This window comes from Colletotrichum orchidophilum (assembly GCF_001831195.1).
Source record: "Colletotrichum orchidophilum strain IMI 309357 chromosome Unknown Scaffold_91.1, whole genome shotgun sequence".
In the NCBI taxonomy this organism is placed as follows: domain Eukaryota; kingdom Fungi; phylum Ascomycota; class Sordariomycetes; order Glomerellales; family Glomerellaceae; genus Colletotrichum; species Colletotrichum orchidophilum.
In genome coordinates, this window is record NW_019173047.1 from 89,120 (window position 1) to 117,005 (window position 27,886).

Consider the following 27,886-nt stretch of genomic DNA (forward strand, 5'->3'; position numbering starts at 1 on the left):
CATACCATTCCTTGTTCAATGGTCCCAAATAGTTGCATCTCTCGCAGTTGAATTGGTCTGAAACAATCAGAATCTTTTACTGTGGGCGCTAAGAGCACAACTTGGGATGGCCCGATCACAGACAATCTTGGGATTAGACCGGGGATGCGTTTCCAAATAGCCATGTACAACTTCTGTCGTTCGATTTGCCCTACATCTAAATAATCGAAACTCTAATGCTAATCGCCCAAGTCTATGTCAACTCTTGAGCTACTGCATTGAAACCCCGGAACACACTGAACCCAGTGACATGAATTCCCCGATCATACTCTGTGTAGCCACTGGTCATTGATGAAATATTCAAGCCCTTGTCTTGTTCAAATTTGAAAGTGTTGTCAATCGACCATGGTTACAGGAGCAAAATGACTGAAAACAGAAGCATCCCCGTCACTGCAGATGTAGTTGACCCAGACACGCGCCCTGCGGAGCTTCTTCTGTTGTCGCCAAACGAATCTGGCTTATGGCTTCCCTCTACGATGTTATTGGCGCGAATACATCGAAAAACGCTATAATTCGATCGGTTCTCCCCGTCTTCGTAGCTGTATGCGAGTAGAACGGGGTAGACGTTTGTAAGAGCCTCGTCGTATGCATTGCGTAAAGCGACTTCTGACCTGTTCGAATAAGGTGGCCAGTTTCCAAAGAGATGAGAAGAAGATCCTTCAGCGGCAGAGGTTCCGTTGGGGAGATTGAAAGTCACATTTGCTATCCGGGTTTGTTAGCCTTGGCCATGAATTCTGCCGCTGGCAGTCGTATTGGCGATCAATCACTTACTTATAAACGAAGAGGGATTATTGAGTGCCCGATGGCAGCTTTTGGGTCTGTCGAAACTCGTAAAGCTGCTGCATGGCTTTCCGGTCAAGGCCGCTTTGATGTCGTTGATGCACTCATCGGAAATAACTCCATTGCAGGATCCGTTGACATCGTCTTGGAACTTTTCCAAGTCCTTGATGGTCCAGACATTGGTGATCCAGGCAAAGGAGCAAACTTGGTAGTTCTCAGTGTAGTTGGTCGAGGAATTTGCTCCTTCAAAGGCGTTGTCTGGCGCTTCGAGAGTGATGACTGCGGGATTGGATACTGAAGTGCTGTCATTTTCCCAAGAAATATTGGTTGCAACGGCAATGTTAATGCTCCACCCATTTCCAGGGCCATAGTCATCGCTGGGCGGATCTAAAAGTGGTTTGGTAACGTCGATGCCGTTGATGGGCCATGTTCCTGTGGCATTGGGGTGGGCTACTGCATCTTGAATCGAGATGCTGGTTGAATTGCTTTGGCGCCCCTGGATGTCGGAACCTCGTAAATTGCCATTGGAATCCCGGGCGCTGCCAGCTTTGACCTGAAAGGCCAAACACAACGCAAACATACCACTGAGAAGTCTCATATTGTTGATACACTAATGTGTTCTGATGAAACGTTAGTTAGGTTCTTGCAACCTGTCAATAATATGTAGGCATTAAGTATGCACAAAGTGCGTTGATGAGCAGCCACATTCGAAGTGGAATCCAGGGCGGTACAGGCAAGTCATCGAACTTTTATAAGTCCTCTCACTGATTGATGTCTTGGTTGAAGGATCATCGATTGTGGGACATTGGTTACCAAGAATGACGTACATCGGCAACTGTGACATTTCGAGTGGTCGAATCCAGGTTCGAGGTGAGACTGAAGGATTTGTGCTTGGCTACGTGGTCTCTTGGCAGTTATCTTGGCCTAAGACAGGTTGCGTGGAACACCGAAGTACCACCAGAATAGAAGACAACGAAATCATTCAAGAATCTTTGGTGATTTAATAACGCTACAGGTCAGCATTGCCGGTTCATTGGGCATGACAAGATCGATTAACGCCTCCTTCCCCTAGTAGAGGTTCGGATTGTCCACACAATGAACGGACTTGCTTTCTTGCAGTAATGCATCTACCTCACTCGACTCCATCACTCATAAGATGTGACAGTGGGTATGGCTATGAGACAGTAGATGGCTGATTACTGTGACTTCATCATCTTCGCGAGTGTCTTCTTGCGCTGCTTGATCATGTAGGTATACATGGTGTAAGATCCTGAACCGGATGGACGTGTTAGCTGTGAGAGAGCAATGACACCATGGAGGAAAAGTTGAATTCGGGTGAGTTTACCGGGGATATAGAGTAGTAAGCAGAAGTAGAATAAGGGCGGGATGAAGGCACCGATACGGGAAGCGGGCTCGATGGCGAGGTACAACAGCCAAAACTCGGAGGCGATACCGATGGGGTATAACGGGTAAAACATGGTGTATCTAAGGTATCTTATCGTCAGATCATATTGGCCTCTTTACCAACGGATAAATCAAGCCTGCATGAACTTACCGCAGCCGGACGAGGGCATCAGATGCCTTCCCGTGGAGGTTCAGCGCCAGGTAGGCATAACGGACGGTATCGGCGGTTGCCCACGATAGTAGTAGCGTGGTAAAGGCGGTGGAGGATGCCGTGGTCCCGGGGAAGCTGTAGCAGACCATCCATACTATGATGGTACGGGCGACGACCTGCAGAGCTGTTGTGCCGACGGGGGATTTGACGAGGCCTGTCTTGAGTCAGTCATAGTCTCGTCCCGGTCTGTGTGTATACTGTCTCTGTGTTTTCAGTTGCGGAGTCAGGGAAAATACGAGAATCTCAACTCACCCACAGCGGAGTGAACAACCTCAATCAGAGTGAGCGTCTGCACCCATCGCGAGCGTGGTTCGGCGGCTTGGTAGACAGTGAGTTTATCCCGGCATGCGGCAGTCAAGGCGACAGTGAGGAAGATGGATGCCCAGAGCCCTGCGAATATGGCGTTGTATAGAGTCAAGTATGCGGCTCTTATACTGCCGCCACTTGTTGTCCGCAGATCTTTGGCAGCCATTGCGCTATCTGGAACTCAAATCTCACGAGTCAGGATGCGAATAGCCTCAATTCCTCGTTGTAGGTGAGCGTTCAAGCTCGGACCACCAATCAGCTTTTTTCTTTTCTTTTCCTTTCCCAAACGTCTGCAGCTCCCAAGTTGGTCTGATGACTAAGACATCGAATCTGCGCATCATCCAACCCCTGCGAAAGAGCTGACAGGGGCAATGGAAACGGCAAGGAGGCAGCGGAGTTGAAAGAAGCCGTCTGGCCGGGTAAGAGATGATAAGGCAATCGTTCACGGCATTACCCCGTCGCGCCCGTCAAGAAAGGAGAAGCCGAAAACCCCTGTAGCGCGGTACGTACTCTGTTGCTGTCATTGGCTGTCAAATGCGGGTGTCGAATTGGCCAATCATGCGGCGGTCTTTGGCAAGCTATGGATCCACTCGGGCAGCTGTCCCGGGAGGCGGATGCGGAGCCTTTCCGATTTCTTCCCACACGGTTACCGGGGGACACCGAGCAGACGCCGCTTTTGGAGTCGCCTAGGTACCTTTCTGGGTGCCATCAAGAAAGACACAGCAAAGACACAGCAAAGACACAACGAAGACACAATCCCTCGCCAGAACATGGTGAATATGGTTCTATTCTATGCATAGGTATCGTAGAACTCGAGGGGTCGCAATCAATCAATGAATTAAATCATGGCGGCTGGTACGGTCAACTTGTCCTAGGGCGCACATACGGATGACAGAGATGCTTGTAGACAAATCGTGACAATCACTCTAGGTTCCCACATGAGAAATATGGCGGCAAGAGAACCAGGCATCGATGCAAGGTAGTAAAGAACTTGATGAAATTGAGCTTTTATCCAAGAGATTTTTTTGCGAAATCAAAACGCATTAAGCTGCCTTTTTAAGCAAGTGAGCCAGTAAGGAACCTTACCTAACACAACCTACGTTGCCCACAGCTAAAGCGGCAGCTGATTTTGTCACAGCAAGCTCCAACTTCAATTTTCCACCACAATTTTCCGAGACCCTTTTCCCGTACCAGGGTCAAAGACTCATTCAACACCACCAAGCAAACCCGAATCTCCTGTCGACGACTGTCGGGCGCTCTTTCACCGCGCCTCCCTCTCTCTACATCCGCCAATATGATGCGCTCCCAGCTCCAAGCCGTCGGCCGCCTGGCCAAGCCCTCCGTTGCCGCTCCCAGACTCGCATCCGCAGCTCGCAGCCAGATCACCAGCACCGCCTCAAAACCGACGACGACGACGACAAGAACCCTCGCAACCGCGACACGCACTACCTCGAGACCGATCGTACACCTCTACCCCGCCCTCTCCTCCTCGCAATACCGCTCCTTCAGCACCACCCGCATCCAGCATGGCGAGGTCATCATCACCGTCCCGCAAATGGCCGAGTCCATCACCGAGGGCACCATCGCCTCCATCGGCAAGCAGGTCGGCGATCGCGTCGAGGCCGACGAGGAGGTTGCCAGCATCGAGACGGACAAGATCGACGTCGCCGTGAACGCACCCGAGGAGGGCACCATTGTCGAGCTCTTCGTCGCTGAGGGCGACACCGTCGAGGTCGGACAGAAGCTCGCGCGATTGGAGACGGGCGGCGCCCCGGCCGAGAAGAAGGAAGAGACCAAGAAAGCCGACGAGCCCGAGAGCAAACCCGAACCCGCCGCCGCGCCGGCCCAGGAGCAGAAGAAGGAGCCCGAGGCGCCCAAGAAGGAGGAGAGCAAGCCCGCGCCGGCCGCACCACCCAAGCCCGCCGCCGCTCCCCAGCAGCAGCAGCAACAACAACAACAACAACAGAAGCCCGCCTCCGAGGTCCCCTTTGGCGCGACGGGCGCCTTCTCCCGCGGCGAGCGCACCGAGAAGCTGCCGCGCATGCGCAAGACCATCGCCACCAAGCTCAAGCAGTCCCAGAACGCGACGGCGTCGCTGACGGCCATCGAGGAGGTCGACATGACCAACCTGATGGCCTGGCGCGCCAAGAACAAGGAGGCCGTCATGAAACGCTACGGCGTCAAGCTGGGCTACATGGGCGCCTTCACCAAGGCGACGTGCCTGGCCGCGCAGCGGGTGCCCCAGCTCAACGCCTCCATGGACACCGAGAAGGAGATTATTACGTACAGGGATTACGTTGACATTAGCATCGCCGTCTCTGCGCCCAAGGGTCTCGTCACGCCTGTGCTGCGCAACGTGGAGAGCTTGGATATTGTGGGTATCGAGCGTGGCGTCGCTGAGCTGGCTGACAAGGTGAGTCGCGCCGTCCCCCCTTCCCCCTTTGTTGCATTTCTAGGTAGACCAAGCGGTTTCTGACTGTAGTTGCTAGGCCCGCAAGAGCAAGCTCGCCATGCCCGATCTCGAGGGCGGTAACTTTTCCATCAGCAATCCCGGAATCTTTGGCTCGCTGTTCGGAACACCCGTCATCAACTACCCCCAGGCCGCCATTTTCAACATGAACGGCATCAAGGAGCGCGTCGTCGTCGTCGACGGCAAGCTCGAGATCCGCCCCATGATGTATATCACCGTCACCTACGACCACCGCCTCATCGAGCAGCGCGAGGCCGAGGCCTTCCTGGGCGCCGTCAAGGGTTACGTTGAGGACCCCTCCAGCCTCCTTCTCTGACCACGAGGTCGATGTCTGTTGTGCATTGAAGCGAAGTGGTTATAGGCGATGGAGATATAAGTCTATGTACGGCTTCACAGTCGTAGCATCGTGCCAATTGTATTTTACTATGTAAGTGGGATGGGAGGGATTGGACTGAAAGCATTGCCGTGCGGGCATCGGGGGGCGTACACTGCTGCATCTTAGAAATCGTAGATGGGGTTCGGCCATAGATAATCCGGAGAATCCAGCGTCCAGTACATTGCCCTATTTATTTCCTATTAGCCCTCGCACATTTAGTTTCTACTGATTTGGAGTGAGTTTGGTGGTTATCGTGAGGCATAAGGCCTGGTGGCGAGGTCAGTCACGGACGACTCGTCGCAGAGTAGCCTACTTTGCTGGCTTTCACCTCCACCGCCGACATGGTCCCCAGTTGACCTCAAGCGTGGGGTATGTCACACAGACACTCACCGCTTATAAGTCGCGCCTCAAACTTGACGGATTTAGAGGGTTCAAGCCTCCTCCGAAACTGAAAGCAAGTGTTAGAGGGGGGGACAACACTCTGCATTCCTTGACTTGCTTCTTCCATCAGCTCCTCCATGCGATTCCCCATTCAGCGTGCCTTCAAACTTCCAATCACACACCTTCAACAGCTCGAAGATGGTATTGGCCAGCGCGTCTTGGGAAGCCGACTAGATATATCGATCCATTTGCTGCATCTATAGAGGCCATGTTCAACGGAGAGCTTCCAATTCGAAGACTTCAGCCTCGGCCCCCTTCATAATTCTTCACATTCCGCAAGACCTGAACGGAAACAAAAGAGCTTGAGACAGTCGAGAATTCACATCCGATGGAGTCTGGAGGCTTACTATGCAAAAAGGGAGACCATACTTAACGACAGCAGAAGCTGCGGACCTCATGATCCCGCCTACAAGACCACCAATGGCATTTCCTCTTTTCGTGCTCCTTGTACCAAAGATTTGACTCTGACTAAACTACCATGGACTCACTTTCCCAAGGAAATGTAGCGAACTGCAACGACTAAATGTACCTTAAATGGAAGACGGACCCTGACAGCGTCCACGTATCGTGGTATACGTACTTCTGCAACAAGAGAGACCCTCCGATACACTTGACACAATTCTTCCGACTACCGATGGGTCTACTCTCACCCAGATACACGGATTGAAGGATATTGTCATTGGAAGTTGTCTTCGCGGGAGGATGGATCTCATGAGCACAGTTCACAGCACAAACTCTGTCACGCTATTGCGTCCGTTTGCAGGCACGTAGGAGTTTGATACGGTGAGCGGGCAGACTGGCGATGTTAGGTATCACGTTGGTATGGAGGGTGAGGGGATGATAGATGGAGGCAAGACGATTGGCATCTCCATGTTGTTGAGACGGCGGTACAATCGACTGGTCCACAACCGAAGCCCTCGCACGCCGATCCATGATCCTGGATGGCAAATCCGTACGCATCAGCGGCCAAGACGTCGAGCGAGGCACTTTGTTCCCAGCGCCACCCTGTCCTGCACGACCAAATCACCCACGCGGAAGACACCCTAGGCAATTTCGGCATCTTTGGAGTAGCTTACTACACCACGGTCAACTCCCCGCTCAGCGAGTTCAGCGTCTTGGGGTTCGACTACGGGTACTCCATAGCCGCGCGGGACTCGCTGGTCTTGTGGGAAGCGCAGTTTGGTGAGTTGACGAACAATGCGTAAGTAACGATTGACCAGCATATTGCCTCGCGGGAGGCCATGTGGATACTGAGGTCTGGGCTCGACACGTCTTTGCCGCATGGGTATGACGGTCAGGGCCCGGAGCATTCTTCTGCTTGGCTGGGCAGGTTTCTCGAGTTGGGAAGCGAAGATACGCGGTGCTGGCCCAGGGACTTAGAAAGGGCCAGGAAGGGGGGAAATGTGAGGATCTTGTGCCTGAAGACGCTAGCGAGTCTGTTCCATGTGTTGAGGGGGCAGGTGTATTCACTCGAGAAGATACGCAAGTTACACTCCCCTACTTCCCACTTCGATCTGCCCACTGGCCCTTCGAGCTCTCGTCACCCTCCTTTCAAAGTCTCTCCTCCGGCATCCCATCGTCAGGTCCCTTATCTCAGACCTGACGGGTACATCATTCTCTGCAGTGGCCAAGTCTACGCGTCACTGCACAAGTATGGTGAAGCAAAAGACATCAAGGACGTTGCCGTCGCGCGCGTCGAGTAACTCTATCCCTTCCTTTTGGCAGAGGTTTGGAAACTTGGACTCATACCCTAATGCAAAAATGATTGTGTGGTGTCAAGAGGATCCGCATAACGTGTTTGTGTGGCAGTATATGCGCGATAGGCCTGAGACTGTTGTTATTTGGAATCCGGACGTGCTTGGCGGTAAGCAGATTCTTTTCGCTTGGCGGGGGATTGGTGCTGCTGGTTCCAAGAAGGTTCACCAAGTCTGAGAAGGCAAGTTGCTGGAAAATGTTTCCAATGGTAAGAGCTGAAGGACTGGCAGCCATGGAAGAGTTGGGGCTTGAGACAGTAAACATGACAAAATGCGTTCGGCTCTCAGTACCCGTCGTCGGTACTTGGTGGGGACGGTCCAGACTTGACGGTTGGCTGGCGGAAACCGAGACATCATACCAGCGGCCCGAGCCCTGAGCACGCGTGTTGACAAGAACGGGTCCAATGAATCTCTCGCATGCTTTTCGAGTTTGCGGGGTAAGAGGCAATAATGTCTGAATGCAGTTGGAATTTGAAGTACGGCTGAAAGCTGGCATCACAGCTTAGACTGCTTTGAGCTAGAGCGCCCGCTTACCAGTTTGATTTTCAACCGACGCGTATCCCAACTTCAGCCAGCCTCCGTGTATGAGACATTGGGGTCTCAGTCTAGGGTTGACTTCTTCTTCCGTTTTATAGCTCTAGTGATAGGTCCAGAGTACGAATAGAATATACGCTTCCCGCAAACACCCATGCGAAGAAGATGAACCGAGACTGAATCACGCGCTAGCAGCGGCTGATGGTCAGACTTGACACGTGAGGAGAGAGAGCTGAAAATTGATTTCGTTTGGAAGATGTTTGCAAAAGGGCACACATGCTGCCTATGCATAGCAATATTCCGGCAGTGGGCAAGAGCCCCCGGTGCAAATTATATAAATAACCATTGCTACCCTGCAGGGTAGTGTGCGACCATATCGTAAACACTTTGGTAACAAAACTCCATCATCTGTTCCTCTCTCCTCAGACACCGTCCTCGTGTAACACATCATGGCACCTCCGGAACCCCTGCCCGTGGACTCAAAGGTCAGCTACAAATACATCTGGGCGCAATTCGTAGCTCAGCGCAAGCTCGAAAACGATCTCAAAGTATCAAAGCTCAGCTTTCAAAATCTTGGAGACGGGAGCAATTTGACACCAGTAGCTGGAACCGTATCTAGCCTTTCCGAAATCTTGAAAAAGGCCACTGGAGGTGGTGTCATCCCCCCCAAGCCGGGGCACTTCAATGTCGGTATTATCGGCTCCGGTGTTGCTGGGCTCTTCACGGCCTTGGCCCTGGACTGGATCAATGACACCATTGAGGAGCAAAAGGGAGCCGGGCACCTCAAGATCACGTACGAGATCTTGGAAGCGTCGGATGAAAAGCGATTTGGCGGCAGGCTCTACACCCACCGGTTCAGCGACGATGGCGTCCACGATTACTATGATGTTGGGGCCATGCGTTTCCCCAAGAACGCAGTCATGGACAGGTATGCTGCGATACCTTTGGAAAAATAAAAGAGATAAGATCTCATGTCTGGGCTGGGCTCGACTAATACAAATAATATAGGACTTTCCGTCTTTTCAACATGCTTGGCATTGAACAGGGCCAGTTGGGCGATCGCACGCATGTCGATGATCCCCCACGTCTGATCAAGTATTATTTGCGCGATGACAACAATGTGTGTCCTACCTACTTCAACAATGTTCGAAAGGTCGGCAACCCGTTCTTTCCCGATGACGAAACAAAGACGGACCCCTTTGGTCTGAATAAGGGAATTGCAGAAGACAAGCAAATACCGGATAGGTGAGTCACTTCCTCGACCCGTGGAAGCCGTTCTGAGCAATTGTACCTACCATAATGCTAACGATTGCTTCCTCGCCTCCTCTCAGGCTTACGAGGACGGATCCTGGTGTCCTTTTTGAGACGGCGATTGGCGATTTTATTGCATACGTGAAGAAGTCTCTCGATGATTACATAGACGACGGAACTCCGATGAACCCGGAGGACGAGAAAAAGCTATGGGACCTTCTGATGCGATGTGATCAGATGAGCGTCCGGCAGTTCTTGCGCTCGTACGTTACTCTCTTCCGAGATCATGCCCATGGAAAAGTGCAAGTTGCTGACTACCTCATCATAGTGTCGAAGTCCCGGGCTTCCCGGAGGACGCACCAAAGGGGCCGGGCTTCAGTTACAACACCATACAATGGCTCGAGACGGCCACCTAGTAAGTCATTGTCGTCCTTTCATCATGTTCAATGGTGAATCAGGTCTAACTTGATTCGTGACAGTGGCACAGGCTGGTATGATCAAAGCTTAACCGAAGCCGTCCTGGAAAGCATCGACTTTTACATCACCGATGACCCGAAAAAGGGCAAAGAAATCAACAATCATTGGTTTTGCATCGACGGTGGCGCTCAAAAGATTGCAGAAGAGATGCGCAAGAACTTGAAGAACCAGTCCGCCATCCAGTTCAACACGCAGGTCGTCGGCATGGATGCCAATGTCCAACTCAACAAGCGCGTGACCAAAGACATGACCCTGAAGCTTCGAGACAGCGCCACCGGCAAAGCACTGCCGTCCAAGGACTACTTTACCGTGTTCAACGCGACCACGTTGGGATCGGTGAACCGAATGGACCTCTCCAAAGCCGGCCTGCTCTGGGATACGAAGCAAGCCATCCGCTGCCTGGGCTACGGAGCGTCGTGCAAGGTCGGCATCAAGTTCAAGACCCCCTGGTGGCAGAAGGCGCCGTACAACATTGACCATGGCGGCATCGCCCGTACGGATCTGCCTGCCCAAGTCTGCGTCTATCCTTCGTACAATATCAATAAGGATGTCGATCCTCGAGACAAACCTGCCGTCCTCCTCGTCTCCTACACCTGGGGCCAGACAGCGCAACGCCTGGCCAGCCTCATTGCGTCAAAGCCACGCGGCAAGCCAAACGCCGAGATTCTCCGCGAAGAAGCTGAATTGAGAGACGTCATGCTCCGAGATCTCGCCTACCTGCACACAGAAGACCCCAATGACAGCGCCCAGCTGCAAAGGACTCTCCAACACATCACCGAACAGTACGTGGAGCACCACGCGTACGACTGGTACCACGATCCCAACATGGCGGGCGCCTTTGCCTACTTTGGCCCCAGCCAGTTCAGCGAGCTGTATCCGGCCATCACGAAGCCCAATGCGGGCGGCCAGCTCTACTTTGTCGGCGAAGCAGCGTCGGCGCATCACGCGTGGGTCGTGGGCGCGCTCGAGAGCGTCGTACGCGCACTCTGGCTCCTGTTCGACACCCTGCACCAGGGGAGCAGGAACGATCCCAATACACAGGGCGCATACGAAGCCTATAAATGGGCCATGGACCTCCTCGAGTGCGGCCACATTGAACAACAGCCGACAGGTGGAAAGAAGCCCGCGGTCCGGAAGGCCAAGAGTCCGTTACCGTTCTACCCGCTGCCTGCCGAAATGCCCCGCGAACGCAGGCAGCACAGTCACAATGACTCTGACGAGTCTGACGACACCGACACGCAAGGAGGCCCCGGCCCTGCCGTGACGGTTGTTGAGTCTGCGGGACTGCCTGAAGTATTCCAAGCTGTCGAGGTGGCCGAGGATGCGCGAGCCGTTGCCTTTTCTCAGCCGCCCGTGCCACCCGAGACCATCAGCCCTCAGAGCACTCAGGATTTGTCTGACCATCCCGAGATGGATGGTACGACTGAAGTACCGCTCAAGTATGGCGCTGCACTTGTTGCACTGAGCATGGTCGAGTCGGTTCTGTCGACTCTGGCCGAATTGTCAAAGGAAGAATTGGACGACCAAATCAGCAAACTTTGAAGCCGATGAGCTCCAAGTGAAGAAAAAGTAGTTAATTTTAAATTGGAAATCTGAAATTGCGCTGTAAAAGGCAACAAGTGCCGAGTGTTCTCCTCTCAGGTCTCATTAATTATACAAATCATCATCCTCGTCCGACTCCTTTTGCTTCGAAGCATGGGGACTCGTCACCCGGATCCCATTCTCCAGCCTAGCCAGGCTCATCTCATACTTCTTGTGATCACACCACTTGGACACCATCTTGACAGCCATCTTGATCTCACGCCCATTGAGCTGCCAATGCCCAAGCTCCTTGATATCCTCGTCCGAAAGCAGCCCCCTCGCACCCCCGGCGCCCTCGGTCGAATTCCCCAGATGAGGCAGTCGCCCGAGGAACTTGCGCCAAATGAGCTCCCTCGCATCCGGACTCAGCGCTTTGAACAGCAAATGTAGACTCACCCTACTGCGGAACGCCGTATCAATCGTATTATACAAATTCGTCGTCAAGAAGATGATTCCGCGAAAGTACTCCAACTCCCTGAGAAAGATGGATACGAGCTCATTGCGCGCAATGTCGTTGGGATTCCGCTCTGCCATGAACACATCGGCCTCGTCGAGCAGTATCACGGCGTTCCACTCCGTCGCCATCTCGAACACCCGCTTGATCTTCTCGCCCAGCGTCGAGGGGTTGATGCCCAGGTCCTCGGCCTGCAGGTAGAACAACGGACGCTGCGTCCTGTCCGCGACCGCTTCGGCCGTCAGGGTTTTTCCAGTACCCGGTGGGCCGCTGAGGAGGATGATGAGGCCTTGGCCTTTGCCTACGATGACGTCTTCCATTGCGTTCTTGTTGGCGTGGCCGTGGTTTTCGACAAAGGAGAGGACGAGATCCTTCTGCTGCTCGTCGTAGACTAGGTGGTCGTATGCTTGGGCGTTCCAGACGATGGGCTCGATATCCTCCACATAGAAGCCAACTGCCAATGTCAGCGAAAATGCCAAGAGGCACTATTAATAGGGGCAAGCAACTCACGCCAAAGCTTGTTCTTCAAGGCGAACCCCTCAATCAGCGGAGACATGAAGACGAGGTCGTCCTGACGGGCGAGCATCTCTTCCTTGTTTCTCAACTGCCCCGTTTCGCCGAGATGCCTCTCGTTCTTGGCCTCTGGTGTCTTTGACTTGGATTCCGGCTCCCCGTGTTCATCCAACGCAATATGCCTCTTTGTCACGCGATTCCGTCGCGTCTCGGCGTCGTCACCTTCCCTCTTGCCTTGAGTTTTTTCGTACTTGTTGAACCCGACGACATCAATGAGAATCCTGCCCTCAACATTGTGTTTGCTCTTCGGCCCGACAGCGATACCGTTGTAGGTGCAATAAGACAACCCCTGTAGATCCAAGACCTTTTTGCCTCTAGCCAGGGTTTTCTGCAGTATCTCTTCTTTATTCAGGTGAAATTGCACAGGGTAGTGGGTGAGGTCGAGTATCGGCCGGTTGCCCTCAAACTTGGGGATCTGAAGCTGCTGGTCGGCCCACACAAAGCTCTCCCCGTTGAAGTTTAGGATCTTGCAGTTGATGTTGAGGAAGACGCCCTCCTCCGTCCGTGCGTACGCCGTGTCTTCCACCTTGCACAGCAGCTCCGTGTTCCGAGCGCTGCTGTAGACGACCGAGTCTCGGGGGAAGTAGGTCCATGCCATCTTGAAGTTGATGAGGCCACTGGCCTGCAGCTTTCGCTTCTTCTCGCGCGTCTCGCCCAGCATGTCGTCCAGGGTCCGAACCAAGAGCTGCAGGTACCCCTTGAGCGAGCTGTCGTCCGTGGTCTTGTACAGGTCGAGGATCTCATCATAGCAGAAGAACAGCGGACGGAACGGGGCCTCGAACGTGGCCGTATCGCTGGGATCGAGGTGGACGTCTTCCTTTTTGAAGATGGGCTCCAGAGCGGCGACGAGGGTCAGGTTCTGGATGACGACTTGGTGGTAGGTCAGTGAATATCGACCTCCCATGACAGGTTTCTCGACATCCTTGATCTTGTAGACTTTGATGGCGGGCCGGTCTTGGCTCTCGGCAGCTTTCTTGCTCATCTGCTTTGGGGGGAAGTCGACCCAATCGTAGATGCCATTGCAGGAATTTTTGCCCTCGTAGTACGTCTTAACGGTGGCATCGACGCCAAATGTCGGGCTCTTTGCTGGCTGCTTTTTTTGGTCCTCGTCGGAAAGACTTCCCTCAATGTCCTTGATGGGGCGGCCAACTTGTTCCTTTTGTGGAAGAAGCTTGCAGCGCCATTGCCATGCCTTTTCCGAGAGGTTCTCCTTGTCGAAAGCGTCGCGAATGTCGCTGAGATGCATGTTGACGATTTCCTTGTGCCCCGGTAGATGGTAGGGCGCAGGGGGGATTGGTGAGTGGAAATATGAATTGAGTTGGGTGCGGAAATGGTGAGACGAGACATGGGGCGAGCTAAATATATCAAGGCCGTTGCGATGCCGCCGTCAGATCGGGTGGCAGCCTTGATGCTTTGATGCTGAAGCCTGATGCCACATCAGCTGCACCAGGCCCAATGGGTAAATAAATAGGATTCGAGGCATGTTGATTCGCGACCCTTGAGTTCGGCCGAAGCGTGCGGCGTTGTCCGGGGTCCTAGTGGCTGACCCAAGCTATCTGCTATCAAGTCAGGCACGTCAGGGTAGGATTCTTCCTTGCTTACACCGATACCTAGAGTCTAGGACTGCTCAGCCTCAGTTGCCGGTGACTCAAAAACGGCCAGAGAGGGCTGTCCAGCCAAGGTGGCGCCTTCGTCCATGGCGGAGTAGAGCTAGTTCGACAGCGTTGCTGGGAGAACAAGTGGTGTTCTTTGGATATGATGCCTTGTTTCGGCTTGAGATGCCAGAAATCTAGCAAGCAAAATCAGATAAGGACCCCATGTTGAACATTGAGTCTCATGATTCTTGGAGGTTCCGGTGTTGAAGGTATCGAAAGATGGTTCAGTGAGGTAGTAGGTACCTCCTGCGCCGTTACACGCCGTGGGCAACCTAAAAGGTACGTCACTGCCGACAGATGGCACGGACCAGTGCGCGGACCATCAGAGTGGTCTCGCTTAACCACCTCGGCCACTCACGGCCTTCCTGAGGCCAAAGCCCCTGCTAGCGCCCGAGGCTCGGATCCGCCCCCACGGTTGCCTCCTGCCCACCTGTCTGCCTCGACGATCACCAAAGCATCATGGGTTCACTATGGCCTTCATGAGCGTCCACAGCTGGTCAGGATTTTTGAAGTCTTTACAACTACATAGGTATTGGACCTATTGGGTCGAGGCTGACTGGCAGGTTGAAATTGCTGAGCGGCACACGAGCGGAAGTCACCAGAATTATGTCTGCTGCTAGACGGAACACATCGGGCTGCGGCTTGCAGAGAACATCATGGACATGTTGTTCATGGTTTGGACGATTATGACTCTTGAGGTCGCCTGGCGCAGATACCCAAAATAACGATAACGAGCCTCTCATCCGCACCAAGTTCATAAGCCGCTGTCCGACTTGGTTACGCGCGAAGGAGGGTCAAGTCTATCGGGCACCGGAAGGCAGGGGTCCAATGCATCACCGATGGTATTTTGTGCAGGTCGATTGCGCTGCGAACCCAGCCGATCCCCGGTGCATCAACCCCGCCAACGCGTCTAGTGAGAATAGTCAGGCCTCAAGCTTAGACGAGGACGACCTCTTATGATCAAAATGCTTTATGAATTTGCTTGACCACAGAGTCACCTCGGAGTTCCTCCCAGACTCCGACCATTCCGACTACCTGGTCGCCGGATTTCAAGACATCCAGTCAGTCTGTCAGACGAGCGTGGGACCTTTGGCATCGCGTGTTGTTCCGTTGTACCCCTATGCTACCGAGCTCTACGACACAGCTCCTGGACCGACCAGTACCTCGGAAGTCGACACTGCCCCTTGGATCCCTGGGCCTGATGACCATCCTAATTTCAACGTCAAGCCTCCAGAAGAGTTGCTTGACAAGAATGATGCGGAACCTCTGCCTGATCAGGAACCCTTTGTGCCACCCCCTGCACAGCACGTTCTGTCGACGTCCGATCCTCCAGCAGGGAGGGCGTCGATGCCTGCAACGTGCTGGTACAACGTGGCCTTCCTTCGACTATGTGTGCGTGCCTGAAGCCTACGAACTTCTCCGAGTTAACGCTGGTGATAAATGGTAGGTACGCGGGCGCGATAGCATTCATGTTGATGCTGAGGTTCAGACTACTGACATCGGACTTATTTACGCAGTACAACAATTGCTGATGCGATCTCGGACACAACGCAGCCCGTCACTGTTACGCAACTTATTCTGACTGGAAACCAGTACATCTGTATTTCGTAAGTAAATGGATACCTTGAGATAACCGAATAAGAACTGACATTGTATGCTCTTGTCAGGCGACCCGGTAGTTCCTGGGTCAGGCACCCTGATGAGGATCTGCCCGAGAACAGTAATGGGTCGATTCCAGGTGGGCCTGGCAGCACTGAACATCTCCCAATCATTGATGATCCTGCTGACGTCCCAACGGGCCGCGTCCAAGAAGGCATCGCGGCCGATTGTAGCCGTTACATCAAGGCCGAAATTACCACAGCATCGTGCTGGAAGATTGCAAACGAAGCTCAGAGCCGATTTTTCGAGTCAATTCCGGTTCTCGGTGCAAGTGGAGAGCATTGCGCCTCGCAAATCTTGTTTGGCTATTACTGCTGCGTCGGGACCGAAGGAGACAGCACCGGTACCCCGAACCCCACGATTACGCAAAGCGCTCCCGCGGCGACCTCAACATCTCCATCTGTGCTCAAGCCGGCGCCACAGCGCGAAGGAACTATTTCCACATGCAAGAAGTGGCTTCAGGCCGTTTTGGGCAGTTGGTGCTGGCAGCTCGCCACGGATGCGGGCATCGATACCTCGCTCTTTTACCAGTACAACCCCGTCCTCAGTGTTGACGGTGAGAATTGCGCCACCCAGATCTGGCCCAACTATTACTACTACGTCGGGGTCTCTTCCGACTCGGGAGGCTCTCAACGAATACGGCAGCACCGCCAGCAAAGCCGACAGCGACGCAAGCCGGAATTCCCGCGAACTGCTGCAAGTTCGTCGAGGCTCTGGCTGGATCATCTTGCTGGCAGCTTGCGAACGATGACGGGATTGACATGTCGGTGCTGTTTGCCTTGAACCCGGTACTCGGGTCTCAGGGGGAGAACTGCGGCACGCAAATATGGCCAAACTACTTTTATTGCATTGCGACGAATTGAGGGATCAGTGGCTGGGACTCTGAAGAAAATGTCTATAGGCGTACATTTGACTAAGATTCAAGATATCACTGGTGTCGGTGTTCACTAAATTCAATCTCCAATGCCTCCAACTCCTCTGGGTCCATCTCCGAGTCTGACCTGGGATACTGCTTGTATAAAGCAGCCAGACGAGCAGGGGCCGCAGCTTGACGGAATTCTTCCCTGCGAAAAGCTTCCGGCCACCCATACTCTCTGTACAAATTTCTCATAACCTGCAACATATTAGTAAATCAACGAGATTGCGCAATGGCTGGCGGCCGCTGTTAGTAGCTGCTGGAGCAACTGACCTGTGCGTCCTCGCCAAGATGGTTGGCAACTCCTACTGAGAAATTTCCAGCTGCTGGCAGAGGGACGAGTTTCAATGATGTCAAGTCGTCAGTGAGTTTGTTAAAGAACTCAGCGAATGTGACAGCTTTCGCATTAAGCCACCACTTCTCGTCTGCCTCGGGAGGCGCGTCCCCATAGAGCATGTAAGAACCTCCTTGTGGGTAGATGCATCCTGGATATGTGAGACAACACGTCAGTAAACAGGAGTTGAGCGACAGGATATCCATCTGACCTTGTTCTGTGTCGATGGCCCACCAGGTGCCTACTGTTGAGCCATCCTGGGTGAGACAAATAAAATTCGGCGGCGTAAACCCATCATAGGGAGCCAGTCCGAGCATGCATAGATCCTTCTGGTGCCAACCGGGCTTATCATGCTCCTCGGGTCGCCAATGCTCGCGTAAGTAGGATATAGCGGTCGCCCAGCTGTGAATCTCGGTTCCGGACTCGCGTGGGTACGGGATGTGTCGTAGCAAGTCAATGACTGTCTCGTTGCGACCCAGTAAGCGTAGTGAATCCACGTTGAGCTCAGAATCAGACCATCCTAACGGCTCAGGTGGCCAACGGATATGTTCTGTCTCGAAGTGCGCCATCTCCACGAGGAGCTCGTAGAATCTTTTAATGAGTGAGACGAGCTCATTTTGGTCGTAGGTGAATTCCTCGGGTGGAGTTCGGACAGTTCCATTGCAAGCTACCATTGCGGACGATTGTTGAGGCGAAGACGTGGAATTTGATGACGGCGAGTGGTTGCTTGGTTGGAATGAAGAAGAAAGAAAGCTCTCGAGGAAGAGGAGGGGTAATTCCAGTCATTTATAATAATCACATGGAACCTTGGCACTTCCAGTTGGTTGACTTTAAGCACGCTGTTCCACTTCAGTTCATGGGCCAGACCCTTATTGCTGCCTAGACAAACCAACCACGCGGGGGTCAGAAGATTCCGCCGGTTTGTCAAATGCATTATTCCCCGCCTGTACTCGTACGAAGATAATTATTTTTTTAAATACTATTTTTTAAATTTTTAAGCTCGATTAAGTACTTAAAGTTCGTAAGTATAACTTCACGCATTTATTAATGAAGTTTTATACTAACTTTTCTTACACCTTTGAGTTAGTTCTCATAAAGTTCTATAATTTTACCTAACCCAATCTGCCCAACCATCAACGCTAATATTCAACGTTGAAACTCAAATAGAGAAAGGAACAACACTACCAGAGATGGCCTCGTCGAGGACACAAATAGTGGTATTAGGTAAAATTTTGAGATCTAGTAGTCACCTTGATATGAAAAAGCTCTTCTGTATCGACAGCTTTCAGCTCAAACAGCACAGCAAGCTGGTAAGTGTAAAAATGCCATTGGCTATGTGTGTGTGAATGTTGTGGCGTGCTCGACTTTGAAAATCGCGTTTGGATTCTAACACTAATGGAATGAGCGAAAGGATCATTGCCTCGCACATAATTCGACAACGGCTGGTGAGCATACGGCGACATATGCCCATGTCCCCCCGACTTCCCCGCATCGGCTCTGCATGCTCACCGTCGATTAATCTCAGTCTCGACCTGGCAAGGTCCCCAGTTCGTGCAGCTGGTCTCAGCTGGTAACGTCTTTTTGGTGCAAGGCGAGTTTGCAAGCTTGGGTCAGATAGCCACTATCGCATGGCTTCAGATACCCGTTTGTTCGAGCCTTGGCGATAAATATAGTGAAAGATACCCAATGGCCCAGGTGTGGTGAAAATGACGGGGTAGGGCGGCCGGGCAACAAGATCATGGTGAACAATGACAGCCAGGCATTTGACCAATGAGACCTACCGTGGCCTCAGTGGCACATAGGACGTCATTCTGATAGAGACACAAGGATTCACTGGCTGACAGCAATTGCGAACAGACATCCATGGCCCCGTACCCCAACATCATGCGAGGTACCGTCGCTTGTTGGCGTAACACGAAGCAGGTGAGCGCCATTCCTTCAAGCTATCACGAATGATTCCCCAGCTGCACTAGCGTCAAAGAGCGAATAAAAATGTATTTCAGAGGCTTTGAATAAATGGTTTCTGTCTGCATGGTCAAGACCGCATGACTACTTAGAGAGAATAGAGTAGTTGTTATAGTCCAGCCACTATCTTTTGAGCATTGCGGCAAGTTAGGGATGAATTTTACACCAACAAAGTCAAGCAATATGATTTTATTTAAATACATGTATTTATCTGTTGTGCTTGATATCACGTTGAGATCATATACTCTATCCTGATAACCCATCCATGTAGCTTCTACTGCAAGTAAGGCTAGAGCAACGCCGTAGCATATAACAAACTTATCCGTCTGGACTATTCCCCAAGTAAGTTTGGGAATACATTCATCGCAATAATCCGATGTAGAACACGAAGACTCTAAGCAGGACATAGCCTCGATGCCTTCCATGGGGTGTCTGGAGTCTAAAGTCATCCTCGAAATCGTGACACAATGAACCTTAAACCTTACATCAGCTACTACTCAGTGTCTGTGGCCCCATCGTCGGACGATCGTCCAAGTCATCAGGTATCTGCGGCCTACTATATCATCAAGGAGGGCGTACCAGTAGCCGGCCTTGTGCTTATGAATGAAGCGCAGATACATGTCGTGAGCAAGGTATGTGCGACTCGACTCAAAAATCAACCATCTTCTACAGATCTCGATGAATGGACAGTATCGGCAGTGAAAGGAGATAACAGTAAGAGAATGAATGTCCAGACAACCTGGCGCGCCGGGGCGCGTCAAAAACAAAGAGGAGGCAGAAACTGTTGTGATCCACCAGGAAAGCGTCTCTCAACTCCCCAGGGCCTTCTTCCCATGCCAGAGGATTGAGAGTAAATGTGTAAGCGGCATTCTCGCCATAACCTCCCTCCCCTTTCATCCGTTCAAAATCTTCTCCACACGGGGACTTCCTAGTGCACAAGACACAGCCTTAATCATGTGGAAACGAAGAATGTCGTGTACATTTGTGGGGACACAAGAGGTCAGTCATGCTGACCGGGCACAACAAACAGGGAATACTGATGTTGCGGTGTCTCTAGCCGGCTCACCGAGATTATCGAAGCCTGCAAAGAAGGACTGGAGGTAGAAAAACTTGAAACCAATGCCTGCCTGTTGAATGTCACATTGGGGGAACAACAACTCTCACCGGAATATTATACTACGTGCAAGAAATCGGGACACCCACCGAGAGGCGCGCTAAAAGCCAAGCTTGTGGTGAGAATCCCTTATTAGTGTAGTAGTGTCGCGTGCCTTGGAGACGGACGGCACCTGTGCAGGGGAGCTCGGAGTTGGATTGGGACTGATAGGGGTGCCCTGCCGGCCAAAGTAGGAAATGATACGATTCCCATTGTGGTGTGTAGGACCCTGAAGGCGGGGGTTGCGGGGGTCAACCCGTCCCCGAAATTCCAACTTTCGGGCTGACCAGATTCCATGAAGAAACTTGTCAAGGGTAACCCAGATTTGGAAACCAAGGTCATCTTGCAAGTGGGCTTCCGAGTCGGCGCAAAAAAATCCAGTCTTCTTTGTCGACGATTCATGGCCAGGAAAACCAAGACTTGCCCAGATCGTGGAAGACAGCAAAAAAGTTCAGAACAATTAGGGTTTGCCGGGGGAAACGGGCAATGACGATAACCATGTTTTGCAATCCGGCACGACAGAGGTCTAAAAGGGTCTCACAGCGGCTCATGCTGCCAGACCTCGCACACAGCTTCACTCTCGTCTCAAGAAGTGTAGCAATAACACCAGGGCTCCTGAGTCAGGATAGCCGCCCGGTGGGTTTCATCCAACGTTTTTGTTTGCAGTGTGTGGTACCGCCGCCCTGGCGTAACGGGAACCAAAAGGGGCCACCATCCCGGCTAGACCAGGGTTCGAACGCCGTTTTTCTGCCCTGCTTTTTTTCCCCCTTCTTGCTTGTTCCGACCTCCGTTCCACCGTGTTCCTTGTTTGCATCTTACAAAGAACCCGGGTTTTGTTGAAAGCGACAATATTGCGATTTTCCAAGTTTCCCAGGGTCACACCCGCGTTGGAGCACCACCGTTTGTGAGAGGGGAGCTGGCTTTCTCCCATCCACTTCTCGTCCTAATCAATGTGTACCTGCGTTGACATTCAACGGGTTCATGCCTCCCTGGTCTATCGGGCAGCAAACGGCCATTGGGACTAACAGGTATAACGCATTGTTTAAGATACCAATCGTCCCAAAATTTTGCGCCGTCTCCCATCTTCGCCTAAAGTTAGAAAGAAAAAGAGGGTCCGATTCCCGAACAAGGACTAGTCATGTCATCCGGAGCATCAACGTTGTGATCTGTGGTCCCCTTTATGCCTCTGCCGAAAGGGACGACATCCCGGTCTGTTCGTGGTGTGCCTTATGTGTGTGTGATACTCTAGAATTCAGCGCGTCATCGACATGATAAACGGACCGCGGTCCGCCGCCCTCTTCCTCACGAGTCTGTCGTGAGCAGAATATTTGGACGAAAACCTCAGATGATACAGCCACTCAGGATGTGTTCAACAGCTCCCGCAAACAGCCTCTTTGGGGGCGCCTCCTTCTCCTTGCCTTACCATACCCTCGACAGAGCCGTCATCGCAAGCAAGATGGCGTCTTCTACCATGGTGGTCACGGAGTCGGTGACAGAGGTGACAGAAACAACAGAGGAACTGGCGCAGCTAATATCGCCGCCGACCATTTACCTCGATGATAACGGCGACCTGAAGCTCTGCGTCGGCGGCGACGTCGAGGACCACCCACAAGATTTTGTCGTCTGCTCGCGAGCCCTCGGTCGAAGTTCCCCGGTCCTGAAAGCAATGCTGTTTGGTCGCTTCCTCGAGTCTCGTCCGGTAGAGGGTACCGGGGAATGGTCTGTCGACTTGCCCGAAGACTCGGCAGAGGCAATGGAGATTGTGCTCAATATCGTCCACGGCCACTTTAACCTCATCCCAGAAAGCCTTCCATTGATGCGGCTCTACAACGTCCTCACCATCACGGAGAAGTACGACATGACTGTCGTCGTTCGCCCGTGGGCCCGCTCGTGGATGCAGGGCGTCAAGCACGAGACCGACAATGCGCACCTCCTCTGCGTCGCTTGGGAGCTGGGAGACGTCGAGGTCTTTGATACGATGTACAAAAAGATCACCTACGAGTCGATGATTGACCTACAAGGAAGGATCGTATTTGGACACTTGGCGCGCATTTGGAAGCCTGGGTCAGAGGGATACAACTTTCCTCTCGAAAGGATTGTCTACCTACGGCCCCCGGAGGTCTTTGGTAGGCTCGCGTGGCTGGACAGTTGAGCTGTATTGTCCAAGTGCTAACGTCAGAATCAACAGAAACCATCGCCAGGCACCGCCAGGCCCTCGTCTCGGCCAACTTGGATCACTTTGTCCTCCTTTACCGATGTCTCAAAGACGGATGCAGATATATGAAAGGATATTACCACAGCTCGCCAGACGCCGAGGAGTGCAACAGCATGCTCCTCGGGTCACTGGTGAGGTGTCTCGCCAAGGGAAAAGTCGACGTCACCCTGCCAAGCCCTTGTGAATCATACAGAGGGAATGTGGAATCGTTGGAGAAGGCAATCAGTGCCGTCAAGCTCTTGACAGTGCACAAGCCATCTGCCGCAAATCAATGTTTGAAGAGGATAGAAGAGGAGCTGGCCAAGGGAACACTTGCTGCTGGCGTAACAAAAACGGAGTTGGTCGTCGTTCAACCGGAGCATCGGGGATACCTGGAAAAGCAAGCCAGCAAGACTGGATTTGTCATGACTGGATAGAAGGTCGACATCATTCAAGTGGCAATTTGGGATAGGGAATCTTATTTTGAGGTGCTTTGGGGTGCATGGTTCGGCAATGGTTACATCTGGAGTTTTGGGCAGAGTTACGGGAGGTTGTATAAAATCGCCCCAGGAGATTAGATTTTTACCCCGTTTTTAAAGCCTAATTAGAATTTTCAACCAAGTCGAACCAGGCAGTTCGCGTGGCAATAGCACATGTACGGGGTATTCGGCTGACTCTGGTTTCGTCTGTGCATTGGGACATCGGGGGCGGGGTGGAACTGTGTGCTCCCGGACGTCATACTGTAACAAACGGCTTCAACATGGATTAAACACTTGAATCAATACCTGGGCTTTTTGTTTTGTGCCAAAATTCCAACCTGACTAGTAGAAGAAAAGAAAAACGCCCAGCCCCAACCCAATATTTGCCCGCCATCAGAAGACACATCAAATTGTATGACTTTCAATTGAAGCCGAGGTTACCAATAGTGACAGACTTGATGTTCTGGTACTCTGCCAGCCCATATTTACTGCCCTCCCGACCAAGCCCACTCTCCTTCACACCGCCGAACGGTGCCTCCGCCGCGCTGATGAGACCGGTATTGACGCCTAGCATGCCGCACTCCAACCGTCTCGCTACACGCATAACTCGGGAAATGTCCTTGCTGAAGAAGTACCCAGCGAGGCCGTACTCTGTAGCATTCGCCAGCTCGACGGCCTCCGCTTCCGTCTTGAAGGAGAAGATGGCCGCCAGCGGGCCAAACGTCTCGTCGTGAGCCACCTCCATGTCGGTCGTGACTCCACTGATGACCGTGGGCTCGTAAAAGTAACCCTGGAGGCCCTCGGGAGCCTTGCCGCCGGTGTGGAGGACGGCACCTTTCTTCAGTGCGTCTTGTACGTGGGCGTCGACCTTTTCGACGGCTGCGGCGTTGACGAGGGGGCCCTGTGTGATGCCCTCGTCGATTCCGCGGCCTAGTTTGTACTGCTTCACGCGGGCGACGAGTTTCTCGATGAAATTGTTCTTGACCTCCTCGTGGATTAGCAGTCTGTTTGCGCACTGCGCATGGCTGTTAGCTGGGCAACTAGGGCCTTGCTACGTACGGGAGGACTCACCACGCATGTCTGACCAGAACATCTAAATTTGCAGATTAGGGCACCCTCGACCGCCTGGTCAATATCGGCATCATCAAATACGATAAAGGGAGCATTGCCGCCGAGTTCCATGCTCACGCGCTTCATCATCCCCGCCGCAGCCTTGGTGAGCATCTTGCCGACCCCCGTTGACCCAGTGAAACTGAGTTTCTTCACAATGGGGTTATTCGCCAGCTCCATCGACGCCTCTCTATTCTTGGTCGGTACCACATGAATGATATCCGACGGGATCCCAGCAGCGAGGGCTAACTTGGCCAGAGCCAGAGCGCTGAAAGGGGTTTCGCTTGGCGGCTTGATAATGACTGAGCACCCTGCTGCAAAGGCCGGTGCGATCTTGCGGGTGATCATGGCTGCTGGAAAATTCCAAGGGGTGATGATGCCGCAGACGCCCACGGGTTCCTTGAACGTCAAAACGGTGGTGTTGGCGTAGGATGACGGGATGGTGTCGCCGTATGACCGTGTCGCTTCCTCGGCGAACCAAGAGATGAAAGAAGCGGCGTAAATAACCTCGCCTCTGGCCTCGGCAAAGGTCTTGCCGTTCTCCAAGGACAAGATCAAGGCCACTGTGAGGGTGTCAGTACACACCGCTCCTCCCGAACTGATGCATACCGCAATGCCACTTACAGTCGTCAGCGTTGGCAGTGACCAAGTCGTACCATTTCCGGAGCAAGGCGCCTCGCTCCTTCGCGGTTGTTGATTCATGAAACTTGGCTGACCCCTTTTTGGCGCTCTCAATAGCGTCAACAAAGTCTTGTCGGCTCAAGTTGGCGCACTCCTGGAGTACTGTCGCGCTAGACGGCTCATATACAGGAAAGGTCTTTCCATCTTGCCCGTTCTTCCACTCGCCAGCAACGAGGCCGGAGGAGACCAGCAGGCTCTTGTCCTGGAGCTTGGCAAACACGTCTGCCATTGTGTAGTTTCGCTGAGGTATCCTTTCTGGCCACTTGTAAGCAATTGAAAAAGAAAGGTGGATCAGGGCCTCTGAAACTCTTTATCAGAATAGCTTGTTCTTATATAGTCCGTCTTCACAGTAAGTAGTGATTTTGCCATTAAGATATTACCCGACAACCACTACTTTTTCCCAATCACCCCATTCCTGCAGCGGCCTCAGCTGAGCTTCGGGGCATTGCGGGGATGCAAATTGACGGCAAGCCGGGTGCCGGTCGTGCATCAAACCCACCGAGGCTCATGCAGGAGATGTTGGCGCTAGTGAAAGCCTCGGAAGTTGGAACAACGATTTCAGATAGAACCCCGCAGACGAGACAGTCCCCCCTCGGCTGGCACTGTATGAGTACAGAGCAGATCGTTGAATCGAAACTGATCCTCGGCTCCATTGTGTTAGTCATGGTTACGACATGTATTCTATGGATTGCTTCTTTATTGGGTAGTGTGTGCGGGTAAGTGCGGGGGCTACCAGTCTGCCCGCCCGGCCCGGCCCCATCTGATGTGGGTCAACCGGCCCGGCGGCTCCGACCACAGAATTCTACCGGCCCGGCCCCGATGGCATGACAAGAGTGGCCCCGAATGGGTCCATCCAGGTGGATGTGTTTCATCAGTCAGTGATCTAGGTTTTGCATCTTCCAACGCCGGGCATCGGCTACCGATTTCGTTCATCCGCAGCCTGGCAGTTTGTTCAGCAACTTTCACCCGTCCGTTGAAACCAGCGGAGCGGACTTGGGTACGATTGAAACGAAACACGTTGAGTTCCATCAATTTAAGACTTGTTGATCCTCTGTGTATGTGTCACTGTGTATGTGTCAAGACCAAAGTATCACGAAAACGGTTTTTCAACCTGGGCGGTCAAATTGCAAGCTTTTGTGAAATAAGGTACTTAGTTGAGCTTGAACGATCTCCGAGCCAGGCCTTGGGAGGTTAAAATGCCCCTAATCTCAATTTCTTTCTGAATCCTCTCGGAGACTTTTATTGTTCTCCTCGCCACATCCTATGAACGAGTCTTGGTTGTAGTTTGCGTAGTTTATGTACACCTACGTTTGCAGCAAGGCCAGCGACTGGGCTTCTGCCTTGGATCGGTTAACCCATCGGTCGGTATAGGCGTACATGCCCGTGTCGTCGCATCATTGGACCAACTGAGAGTGAAAGTGCAACTGTTGCATAGCAAGAAAACTCAACGGTCACTTTTCCTTTGCGCAAATACCAATCGCGGAGTAGGATGGCGGGAAGCGTACTTAATAGTGGTTCATTGAAAGCAGCGCCAAGAGCGTTCCTTCACATCACTTCCATGGCATCTATGGGAGTTTTTGGAAAGGCCTGGGCCAGAAGTGAAGACACAAGACGTAGCGGTTTTAATACCTTTGCCTTCTTTAGGGTAGATGTTGACCATTTGTTTGTGCGAAATGCCAGAGGGGCGCAACGTGACAGAAGCATAAATACGAATATGTGACCAGCCAAGCCATGTCTCTACAGAGTGAAAAAAGCGCCCGGGGATAAGGGGGTGGCTTAACGTAATCCATGTGGAGAGATGCTACCCGCGCAGACCATGCTTGCCCATCCAGTCAATGCGAAGATTGCTTGATTCTTAGGGATTCTTGTTCAGCTCGGTGGATACGGGTGGTTTAATTACAGGTGCGTGGTATGCTTGTGAACGACTCATGTTGAGTAGATTGCTGGCACCGTTGTACGAGTTACCGCTACTAAAGACATGTATAGCCAAGGTGGTCGCGAGTTGATAAGACTGATGAACGAGCTAATTGGTGAGACTGACGTGATAATTCTTGAACCAAACCACGTTTGGCCTCGTGGTACGAGGCGCAGGCAAAAGCAGGTGGTGATGACAAAGTTGTTACCGCCTCAACGCAAAGCAAAGTACAGACTAGGATGAGCAGCTTCTGAGACGTTGAAAATGGTGGCGTTAGGCAGCACGAGTTATCAGAGAGTAAGTGAGCTCCCGATGATCCAATCTAAAAATTAACAAAGGCTCCAGGAAGTGGAGTGTACCTACTTGGTAATCCCAGACATTATCCACAGCCAACCCGTAAGGCGGTCCATACATGTGGTTAGGCGCCGGCAGCCTCCTACGGGATCACAGCTGAGGTCGAAGTTTCTGTATTCAAATCGCCTCGTTTTATAAATTATTTGGCTGACTGTGAGCATCATAGGCCGATCACACATACATAGTTGGCTCCACTCGCAATCGGTCTTTCCTTGAGATACCCAATCTCAATCCATTGAACTAGACAGAAGAGAAAGGAAAGTTTCGGCCTGTTGTTGTTCATATCGATAATGTTGGTGAAGTTGTCACTACTGTTTGGGATGAGTAGGTCCTTCAATGATAACAACAGGTACTTCCTGAATCCGCTTTCAAGTCTTGTGTGTTCTAGATAAGCACGATTCCGACGACCGAGGAAGTTTCGGATATCTCGGACCAGTCTCAACACATGGGTAAGCTTTTCGTCACTCAGCGCTTTACTCCATATCAGAGATCCAGGATTCTGATTCGAGCCGTGTATTTCTGTTCTACGCAGGTGGGTAAAAGTAAGCAGTTGAATTAATTAGAACTACTCGGGGCTAAAATGATACGAAGCCCCTCTATATTGCCAGCTGCAGAGATATACCTTATTTTTGCACCGAAGTAATACATCAAATGCAATCATACGTGGCCAGATGTTATGAGCACCTTGTGTGGTTCGTACATACAAAAGACCACCTCTCTGTTGGTTCTGTTCGTCGTGTTGGATGCGTGTTGTTTGCTGGGGTCCATAATTCTCCAATAATAATTGGCTGCTTTTACCTGTAGCTGCATATTGTGTACT

At 52.2% G+C, this 27,886-nt stretch overlaps 10 protein-coding genes across 10 annotated transcripts; 5 read left to right on the forward strand and 5 right to left on the reverse strand.

The window, feature by feature from the left end:
- Positions 1-388: 388 nt before the first annotated feature.
- Positions 389-1,417, reverse strand: CORC01_09803 (uncharacterized protein; the record flags this gene model as incomplete). Its single annotated transcript, XM_022621432.1, has 2 exons — positions 389-741; positions 811-1,417. The coding sequence occupies 2 exons, from the start codon at positions 1,415-1,417 to the stop codon at positions 389-391; spliced, it is 960 nt and encodes a 319-aa protein (XP_022472046.1).
- Positions 1,418-2,015: 598 nt separating this feature from the next.
- On the reverse strand, positions 2,016-2,906 carry CORC01_09804 (protein tyrosine phosphatase-like protein; the record flags this gene model as incomplete). Its single annotated transcript, XM_022621433.1, has 4 exons — positions 2,016-2,089; positions 2,165-2,304; positions 2,375-2,588; positions 2,687-2,906. The coding sequence occupies 4 exons, from the start codon at positions 2,904-2,906 to the stop codon at positions 2,016-2,018; spliced, it is 648 nt and encodes a 215-aa protein (XP_022472047.1).
- Positions 2,907-4,034: 1,128 nt separating this feature from the next.
- CORC01_09805 (dihydrolipoyllysine-residue succinyltransferase) lies at positions 4,035-5,526 on the forward strand (the record flags this gene model as incomplete). Its single annotated transcript, XM_022621434.1, has 2 exons — positions 4,035-5,153; positions 5,230-5,526. The coding sequence occupies 2 exons, from the start codon at positions 4,035-4,037 to the stop codon at positions 5,524-5,526; spliced, it is 1,416 nt and encodes a 471-aa protein (XP_022472048.1).
- Positions 5,527-6,968: 1,442 nt separating this feature from the next.
- On the forward strand, positions 6,969-7,730 carry CORC01_09806 (oxoglutarate dehydrogenase; the record flags this gene model as incomplete). The annotated part of the gene is made up of 2 exons (XM_022621435.1): positions 6,969-7,228; positions 7,652-7,730. 2 exons carry the CDS (start codon positions 6,969-6,971, stop codon positions 7,728-7,730), a joined length of 339 nt encoding a protein of 112 aa, XP_022472049.1.
- A 1,034-nt stretch (positions 7,731-8,764) lies between these two features.
- Positions 8,765-11,585, forward strand: CORC01_09807 (flavin containing amine oxidoreductase; the record flags this gene model as incomplete). The annotated part of the gene is made up of 5 exons (XM_022621436.1): positions 8,765-9,243; positions 9,324-9,560; positions 9,647-9,829; positions 9,895-9,981; positions 10,046-11,585. 5 exons carry the CDS (start codon positions 8,765-8,767, stop codon positions 11,583-11,585), a joined length of 2,526 nt encoding a protein of 841 aa, XP_022472050.1.
- Positions 11,586-11,690: 105 nt separating this feature from the next.
- Positions 11,691-13,897, reverse strand: CORC01_09808 (ATPase; the record flags this gene model as incomplete). The annotated part of the gene is made up of 2 exons (XM_022621437.1): positions 11,691-12,532; positions 12,589-13,897. The coding sequence occupies 2 exons, from the start codon at positions 13,895-13,897 to the stop codon at positions 11,691-11,693; spliced, it is 2,151 nt and encodes a 716-aa protein (XP_022472051.1).
- Positions 13,898-15,278: 1,381 nt separating this feature from the next.
- Positions 15,279-16,828, forward strand: CORC01_09809 (LysM domain-containing protein; the record flags this gene model as incomplete). Its single annotated transcript, XM_022621438.1, has 4 exons — positions 15,279-15,698; positions 15,861-15,913; positions 15,974-16,521; positions 16,611-16,828. The coding sequence occupies 4 exons, from the start codon at positions 15,279-15,281 to the stop codon at positions 16,826-16,828; spliced, it is 1,239 nt and encodes a 412-aa protein (XP_022472052.1).
- Positions 16,829-16,893: 65 nt separating this feature from the next.
- Positions 16,894-17,889, reverse strand: CORC01_09810 (uncharacterized protein; the record flags this gene model as incomplete). The annotated part of the gene is made up of 3 exons (XM_022621439.1): positions 16,894-17,079; positions 17,155-17,366; positions 17,427-17,889. The coding sequence occupies 3 exons, from the start codon at positions 17,887-17,889 to the stop codon at positions 16,894-16,896; spliced, it is 861 nt and encodes a 286-aa protein (XP_022472053.1).
- A 3,807-nt stretch (positions 17,890-21,696) lies between these two features.
- CORC01_09811 (uncharacterized protein) lies at positions 21,697-22,964 on the forward strand (the record flags this gene model as incomplete). The annotated part of the gene is made up of 2 exons (XM_022621440.1): positions 21,697-22,459; positions 22,522-22,964. 2 exons carry the CDS (start codon positions 21,697-21,699, stop codon positions 22,962-22,964), a joined length of 1,206 nt encoding a protein of 401 aa, XP_022472054.1.
- A 463-nt stretch (positions 22,965-23,427) lies between these two features.
- On the reverse strand, positions 23,428-25,026 carry CORC01_09812 (uncharacterized protein; the record flags this gene model as incomplete). Its single annotated transcript, XM_022621441.1, has 3 exons — positions 23,428-24,021; positions 24,078-24,679; positions 24,741-25,026. 3 exons carry the CDS (start codon positions 25,024-25,026, stop codon positions 23,428-23,430), a joined length of 1,482 nt encoding a protein of 493 aa, XP_022472055.1.
- Between the last annotated feature and the right edge of the window lie 2,860 nt (positions 25,027-27,886).